General features: G+C 35.2%; 1 protein-coding gene across 1 annotated transcript; it reads left to right on the top strand.

The window, feature by feature from the left end:
• The first annotated feature begins 398 nt into the window (after positions 1-398).
• Positions 399-5,574, top strand: LOC145086412 (uncharacterized). Its single transcript, XM_079024162.1, has 13 exons — positions 399-1,000; positions 1,505-1,580; positions 1,663-1,752; positions 1,843-1,887; positions 2,318-2,398; positions 2,582-2,678; positions 2,771-2,829; positions 3,361-3,471; positions 3,574-3,710; positions 3,808-3,847; positions 4,253-4,315; positions 4,552-4,745; positions 4,913-5,574. The coding sequence occupies exons 1-13, from the start codon at positions 633-635 to the stop codon at positions 5,394-5,396; spliced, it is 1,845 nt and encodes a 614-aa protein (XP_078880288.1). The 5' UTR covers positions 399-632; the 3' UTR covers positions 5,397-5,574.
• Positions 5,575-9,017: the final 3,443 nt, after the last annotated feature.

The following is a 9,017-nucleotide window of genomic DNA, read 5'->3' as shown; positions in this document are numbered from 1 at the left end:
TTTAATCATATAAACTAGGGATGAGCAAAGGAACCGACCCGGCTGGAATCGACCCGAACCGGGAACCGAAGTCGGCCAAAATTAAGAACCGAACCGGACCGTCGGTTCTACCGGTTCTTGCCATGTCTTCAATGTTGGAACCGATCCTTGATAAATAGCAACAAATGGTTCCGATTTTTGCCAGTTCTACCGGTTCCGATTCAAAAAATCTACACGAATATGATCCGGTCCCGGCCGATTCCCCGATCCATATGCTCATCCCTAATATAAGTTGTTTTGTTTACAAAACACTTAAATATCAACAAATCATAATAAGCTAATCCAAAGACATTTTAATTTTTCTTTTCCATCCCAATAAACAAATAAACTAATAAGCTGATACAAATCAAAAATCAAAATCCCGCGAAACCATGGCTTAAGTTTTCCGCTCCCCCCAATCTACTTTCGCTGCCAAATTTCGAACCCTTTCCACGCAAGGAACAGTAACGAACTCAATCCATCTCTTCTTCGGTTCTTCTTGGTGAATTCTACAGAGAAAAACCGAAGAAAGAGGGAACGAGAGTGCGTTTGTATGTGTTTATAAGTTAATAACTGATATTCTCGACGAATACGAAGTATTGATCAGTGGAATCATGGAGGAAGATGGTCCTGACGGAGTGATTGAAATTGAAGACCAGGATGAAGAAGAAAATGAAGATGAAGAGGAAGAAAGTGACGATGATGGTGGTTACGAAGACGAGGAGTTGATTCCGTCGGTTGTGACGTCACCTAGGGTTTCAAACGTGGTTCCGCGGGCTGGCAATTCGCAGGAAGCGGTGGTGTTACATGACGATTTGGTGGAGGAATCGAATTGTAAGAGGTCGTGTAAAGGGAATTTAGGGAGCCAAGAGAGTGGAGGGGATGATGGAGATGAGGACAAGTTTAATGGAGGTGAGATTGATGGTTTGTTCTGTCCTATTTGCATTGAAGCTTGGACTAGCGGTGGAGAACATCAAATTTGGTATGATAGGTTTACACATTGTTTTATGATTCTGTTGACTCATACATTTTCTTGTATAGTATAATTTTTCATCCTTGTGGTATCGATAAGTTAAGTATTATAAGTTTGTGGCATGAAATTGAAATTGAAATGTAAGAATTCTATGCCATATAGTTTGTAGAATCATACAATTCTATGCCATATAGTTTGTAGAATCATACAATATCGTCATTATGATGGTGATTTACACAAGATTCAAATATGTTTAATAAGATCCACAGGAAATGTTTTTTCTCATAGGCAATTTCATGTCTACCACTGTTATATGTATACTTGAAGCTTCTTTACAGTTTTTATACTTTTCAGCTACCAATAACCCCAAACCCTAAACCTTGAATTTCTGTCACATTTGATGTGTTTCTAAAGTTGATTATTAGATAACCATAGCCATACTTGTAAAGTGCATGTTTGTTTGGGTGATCTAAAGTCTTCCACTAATTCTTTCTTTCTGTGTGAGGATTACAGTTGTCTTCCTTGTGGGCACATATATGGATTGTCATGTATAAAGAAGTGGCTTCGACAACGTAGGGGTTCTGGGAAGGTCTGTCTGCTATCACATTTATAAGTTTTTATACTTTGTTACTTACTTCATACCCTAAGTTTATTTCCTTAATTTTCAACAGTGTCCTCAATGCAACAAAAAATGTACATTAAAGGATATTAGAGTACTTTATGCAGCAAGGCTTTGTGTTGTTGATGCAGAATTACAAAAGGTAATCTATTGACATTGATACCATAGAAGAGGAAATAAGATGCTTATTATTGTATAGTATGATCAAATCCACTTTTTTTTTTCCTTGTAGCAAGTGCGTTCACTCGAAACCAAATGTGCTTCTCTTCAGCAGAAGGTATGCTGATTCAATGTCTTTTCATTGTGAATAAAGTTGGTAAATATACACATATTCTAATTCAAATTGTAATAAACTACTGCATAAGCTGTATATGAAAACATTATGCCTATAAGTCAAAAAAAAATTTATTCAAGATTTTAGTTTTCTTCAGAATCTATTTATCTACTGATCAAGAAAAGTGATGTGTTTGTATATATGATCAATTCATCATCTTTTATTATTTAGAATTAAAAAACAAGGCTCTAGTGCTCTACACTTCTATTTTCATATTCCTAGCAGATAAATAGCATCTTTCATATGAATTTTCTATATTATATGTAGGTATGGTTTATAATATTATCTTTGTTTTGTGTAATTTTGTCTCTATTTTGACATAGTATAATAAACATTATAGAATTTTACATTATGAAATTTTATTCCTTTGCAGAATGTTGACTGCTGCAAGAAAGAAGTTGAAGCTGCAGAAAGAGAAGCTAATCTAAATCAGCAAGTTAAACAGTTACAAGAGGCATGTTTTTATTTGTTTCTTGTCAATTACATTCAAAATATCACTCTTTCCTCATTTACACTTTAACATAGTACATAAGAACTAGGTTCAAAATATTTTTCCTATGCCTTTACCTGAATGTCTTATTATTATTATTTTTTCTATAGCTTTCTTATGCAGTCTGTTTGACATAAACTTACACAGGAAGCGAAACACTTGAAGAGGTTGCTAGAAAATAAACAAAGAGAGTCACAGGCTTCATTCACCATTAATCAGGGCTATAAAAGAAGAGTAATAAATGGTAAAATTTCAATAAACAACCATTTACTTTCTGTTGAATATCATTCTCTTTATAATCAGGAATGAAACTTTGTGTTTCTACATGATTAATAGGACACAATGTAGACAATGGTTGTGGAAGTCAAGCTCCTCCAGGTTTATTTAAGCTGCAGGTTTGTAATTATTGTGTGCTTTCTTTTTATTATGATTAGACTTAATAATACACCTGAACCCTAAACCCTAAACCCTAAACCCTAATCCTAAATCTTGAACTTTAGGGTTTCGGGGTTGCACGAAGATTAACCCTTCTACAGGAAGAGTAAATTACACGAATGGTCCCTATGGCTTAGGGTAATTTGCGCGTTTGGTTCCTAACTTATTTTTTAACTCGGAAGGTCTCTACTGTTTGTTTTTGTTACGCGCTTGGTCCCTGTCTTACCTAAAAAGACTATTTTGCCATTGATATTTTAATTTATTTAAATAAACACATCCCAGCCCATCCCCACCCCCCACCAATCGCGTAACAAAAACAAACAGTAAGGACTTTCCGAGTTAAAAAAATAAGTTAGGGACCAAGTGCGTAAATTACCCCAAACCATAGGGACAATTCGTGTAATTTACTCATAATAATACTACTAAACCCTGAACCCTTGACCCTTGACCCTGAATTCTGAACTTTAATCTAATTGTCATATTTTTCTCAGAGAGAGTTTCAGGTAGAAGGGGGTAGATATTTTGATATGGATGAAACTGGTCAAGTTATGATAGTAGCTAGAAGGCTAAATGGAATGGGAGGAAGAAATTTACTGACAAAAGTAAGTTTTGTGAATGTGCCCTAATTTGGAGCTCTGAATTTGTGGTGATTTTCCATCTTTTTAATTTTTAATACAACAAATGTTGTTTGTTGTATTTTCCAGATAAGTTTGTTAGCTCCTAGTGAAAGAGAAGATATTGAGCTTCCTGCAAATACAAAAGCTGTTAGAGCCCTTTGTGTTAGACCTTGTAGTAGGCTTGTGCTTCTTGCTTCTTTGGGGAAAAAATTAACAGTTGTCAGGTGATATGATATGATAATGTTTCTTTTCTTTATTTCAATTTAACAATTTATTTGATCTCATTATTGATTTTTTTTCTTTTAATTATGTTGGCCTCAGTACAGAAAGCAACAACACTGTTCTTACCTATGAGTTGCCGGTAAAACCCCTTTCTATTATTTTTTTTTCCTATTAGAACCTTGTATTTTTTTTTTTTTTAATCCAGTTAAGATAATGTACTAAAAAAATCTACCCAATTATAGCATTGTAGTAATTGTACTTGACATTATGGTATTCAAAAATCCTGCCAATTATAGAAATGAAAACTGCTTTATGTTATGACAATGCTATAATTGGCTAGATAATACAAAATACAGTGATGTAGTTGGATGAAATGAAAGTAGGATGCTATAGATATAATAGACAAATATATGAAAATACATTTGCTAATTTTATTGCATTCAATCCTACCATTGTGAATGTGTAATTATAGTTTTTCTTGTTTTGATGTTATGATTTGATTTGTATTTTAACATATATCCATGGTTGTCATTTACTATAACAGGCTCCTGCTTGGTCATGTTCATGGGATGTTTCCAGTCCACATCATGTTTATACAGGACTACAGGTACTTCAATTCCTTTAAAAGACCAAAATACCCTCATTGTATGAACATACAAAAACAAAAAATTAATTATACATCTATCATTGAATTCCATTCCATTTCCTGCCCCCAATTAAACCAACCAAACACACGACAAAAAATGTCCAAAATCCTTTTATCATTTTTTTTCATTAAAAGACCAAAATACCCTCATTATTTTTTTTTTTGCAGTTTATGATTTTTATTTTCTCTAAATGCAGAATGGCATGGTTTTGGCTTTTGATATGCGTCAAACTAGGACGGCTTTGGAATCCCGGATGGGGCTGTCTTGCAGTCCCGTTCACACCATGACCGCTCTTCCACCCGATTCTTCAATTCCGTCTGCTACAAAAACCCTTCTCACCGCCTCCCAAATTGGCCTCTGTGAGTGGAATATCGATGCCAATGAAGAAAGGTATTAATGTTTCTTTGCCTTTTTTAAGAAATAGAGCAACCAACCTACTTTCCTTCATTTTTGTATCATAGCATTCTACTTTCAATACAATATACTTCGAAAAATCTACATTAATTTAACATACTTATTACATTTTATACTCAATGAAACCTTTTTTTTGATTGAAGACCATATTTAATTCCGGAATCCGAAAACCAAGGAGTTTGTATATCTCTTGCACACTCCAACAGAGACAACATCGTTGCTTCATTCCGTCCAAAGGTTCAAACGTCTGCTGACACGGCAGTCTCTCAACCGCTTCCTACTTCTCCGGAACCTTCCGGAGTTCCTGGCTGTCATGTATTCTACAAAAAAACCGGGACCCGGTGCTATAAAAGAACCGGATCCATGCTGGCGGCTCAAATGGACAACGTACGCCTCCCAAAATCGACTATCATTAACAAACAAAACTATGGTTCCATGTTTGTTTTTGCAAATGAAACAACATCGGACTTGGTCTTGCATGATATGTCCAAGATGTTGGTGGTTCAACGGCTTAAAGTTCCAAAGAATCAGATATCTGATGCGATATCAGATGTGAGGTGCAGTAAGATATGTGACACGTCTGTGCTCGGTTGCATAAGTGGAGATGTGGTGCAGCTTTTTACTTGACCTTCACTTTAGGTAGTCTCTTTTGTTTTTTTTTTTATATAGATTTTTTTTGTAATAATTTGGTTAGTTTATGTTAGGTGTTTTCTTTTTTTAGTTGATGTAATTAAGGGATAAATGAAAGAAATACCGATGTAATTTCATTTGTTTGTGTGTGTTATAGCGCCCTACCTTTTATTTCTTTCTGTTACATAATTGTAGTTTCATATTTTACTTTTCTAAACGTCTGTTTTGGGTTGCTTAATCAGGATTAATCGGATGAATGCATTAGGTCGATTGGTGATTGTGAGCACAGTTAATAATACATTTGATGGATCTGAAAATAATTTGTAACTATATTATAGTTATGTATATTAGAGTAATGAATAATGTAGGTAAATAACTATATTAGAGTAATGTATAGATCAAACGTATGATCTGATGGTGGTTGTATTTGTGTAGGGATATTAATTAAATTAACTTATTAACAAAAATAACCGTATTTTACCGAATGTCCAATTCTGGATTTGCTCTTGAAGTTTTGAGGTTTTTTAGGTATAATTTTTTTTTGAAAGTCTTTCTACTTATGTTTGAAATGTTACTGTTTTGAATTCATGATTTAAAAAAAAAAAATTTGTTTTTCTACAAAAGCTTGCCTTATGGTCAAACATATATATATTAAACTAGTATACCTATTGAAGTGGGTAAAATTGCATGAAGAACAGCATATAAGCTTGTGTAGACACTTCTAAATATAAGTGTATATAGGCAAAGAAAAGCATGGGACAAAGTTGTCATATCTCATAACACTTACAAGTTATAACACAAATATTTTAATGTACTTTAAAGAACTAAACTAGCAAAAAAAAAAAAAAATCATAAGATTAAAAAGTTCTAACGGGTCTAGGGTTATTATTTGCACCAAGGTAATTGAGTGTTTGACCTATAACATGACTCTATCTTTTGTTATTATTTTTTTTATTAATCCATTAATAATTAACTTTATAATTTTATGTTCAAATATTTATTTTGATTAGTTGACATCCCATATTTTTATTGAAACGTACAATTTAAGTCCTTTTAGTTACCATACGTTGGAGGATAGATATGCCCCTTGCTCCCAAAAGATTGATATACCCATATTAAAAAAGTTAAAATGTATTTATACTAATAATCAGACATTTCAACTGATTGCATATTAAAATTATTGTATGGTGCATTTGTTAGAATATATGCATTCAGTCTGTTATTATACATGATTTGCTATCAACATTCCAAAATTAGGTACCATGAAAATGAAATTGAAAGAGTCCATCTATAAGAAAAACAATATGATTTTTTTAGAAACATCGCTAAATTTTTCGGCTCGAGATCCGGTTAGGGATTTGTCTTTATAATATGAAGACCAGTAAGAGCTATTTTTCAGTAACGAGCTTCCTCCGTTGACTCATATATTTGTTTTCTAGAAAGTTTTATCTATTTTTGCCGCAAATATGTCTTCATTACTCGCTTTTTCGGATGAAGACGTCGCCTTTTTTGTTTTGTCCCTTCCCGATGGTCGACGAAATTGGACTTCCGGCGGACCCTCCCCATCGGTGTCGTCAAAGTCATCATTGAGGTCGAAGCCAAAACCCACGTTCGTCTCGAAAGTTCTTGGCCTTTTGTTAGAGTCGGTGGTAGATTCCGAATGTGCCGTCTCTAGATAAATGACCCATTTTCAACCGTTACGACAAGTTTCCCACGCTTTTTGGTTGCCGAATGGTTTACTATTATTAGTAACTTTGTATCGGTAGCATGTGGTTTATAAAATATTGAAATAGTTGCTACCACTTTTGTGTATATTTTTAAGATTGTCAAATATGCCATTCAATTTGGTGCAAATCGCTCGTAGGTCACATCATTTTGCATTGGCCGCATCGTACGTCCGTTCCGTTTCCCTTCCTAATAGTGTGTGAAGTGGTCTAAAATACAATTCCAACAACTTTGACCCAATTGCGCGTTGCCGATTTGCCCGTCTTGCGATATGAAAATCCAAACTTTCGCTAAAGCTTCCTCCTCATCTTCGCCCCAATGCGTAGCTTTTTTTGAGCTTTTCTTTCTTGTTGCCTTCTTCTAGATGGTTGTTGTGTTTCTTGGACCCTTTCATCGTCGTCATTGTTGAAGTTTATAGGCTGGGATTGAGATAATGAGACTTGAGATGGTTGTGATTGAAATTGTTAAGGTTGAGAAGGTTAGGGTTGGAATTGTTGAGAAGGTTGTTGTTGAAAGGCTTGAAATTGGGGTTGACTGAATTGATGTGATCATTGTTGTTGGTAGTAGTTTGGATGGTATGGAAGATTGATGAATAAAGGTTGTTGTTGGATTGGAGATGTTAATAGCTGCATGTTATTAAGATGTGAACATGGATCATTTGGAGTGTTTGGAGTGGGTGGGGTATAACACTTGAAATGAGTATGTTTCCTTTTAGCCATTAGTAATTAAAATATTGCATTTTGGTCCTTGGGGTTTGTATGTAGGACGTACCATACGGTACGCTTAGCGTACTACATGTTACGCTTAGCTTACTAATGCATAAGTTGATCGTGGGTTTGAGCCTCGTACGCTGGGCGTATGAGGGTTACGCAGGGCGTACGAGGGGTTTAATGAAACCCTAATTTTGGGGTGTTGCACCATAAATATTCACCTTAAGTCCTAAGAGATGGCTTCTTTATCAGCCTTCATTGTCCTAAAACCCAAATCTCGAACCCTAATAGCATCTTTGAGTGTTCTTGAGCATTGGTCTTGATTTTTGGCGGTTTGTGCTCCTTGAAGTGATAGAAGAAGAAGTTTGAAGACTTATTCCTTGGAGGGAAGCTTAGAGATCAAGATTTAGCTCCATCTTTTGGTGACTTTCGAGGTATAAAGTTCAAACCTTGTATACTCTTTGCTTTGATCTACTCTTTAGCTTGTTATGGTCCTTTTTGGTCCCTTTTGGTTAGTCTTGATGAGTTAAGACCATTTTAGAAGCTAAATCTTGTTGATCTGGATGTTTGGAGGGTTCCTTAAGCTTAAAGGTGCAAACATTATGGTGTTTATGGTATCATACATGTATTAAGTCATTTATTAAGTTGTTTTGAGCTCTAGAGCCTCATTAACCATGCATGCACGTAAAGTTGGCAACTTTATGTGATAAACCATCTTAAGGAAGTCAGATATGAGTTTGGGTTGAAGTCTTAATCGGTTAAGAGCTGGAAAATGGAAGTTGGACAAATAGGGGAGTATGTTGGGTGTACAAGTAGGTACACTTAGTGTACAAGCCCTAAAGTGAATACAATATGTGTACGAGCTGAGTACACCCCATCTACTCAGTAGGTTGGGCTTCAGACTCTTGGACCTTCGGTTTGGGCCATGTTTGGACTGGGATGTTTAGGGGCTTGTTGGACCGTCAGGTTTTTAGGCTGATGATTATTCTAGGTTTGCTTGGTGAAGGCCCACAAAGGGATTCCGGCCCAATTTGGAAAATTGGGCCATGATTGGGCCTTGGGTGACTAATTTGGAATTGGGTCTATTGATGGTAGATTTGGGCCTTAGTCTTAAACCAAGATAGGTAAGGAGTAAAATGGTCCTTTACCCTAATTTATATTGATGGTTATGGATTGGAATCCA

Source organism: Lactuca serriola, chromosome 2 (genome assembly GCF_051521515.1).
Source record: "Lactuca serriola cultivar US96UC23 chromosome 2, Lser_US96UC23_V15, whole genome shotgun sequence".
In the NCBI taxonomy this organism is placed as follows: Eukaryota; Viridiplantae; Streptophyta; class Magnoliopsida; order Asterales; family Asteraceae; genus Lactuca; species Lactuca serriola.
This window is presented reverse-complemented; position numbering and strand designations above follow the sequence as displayed.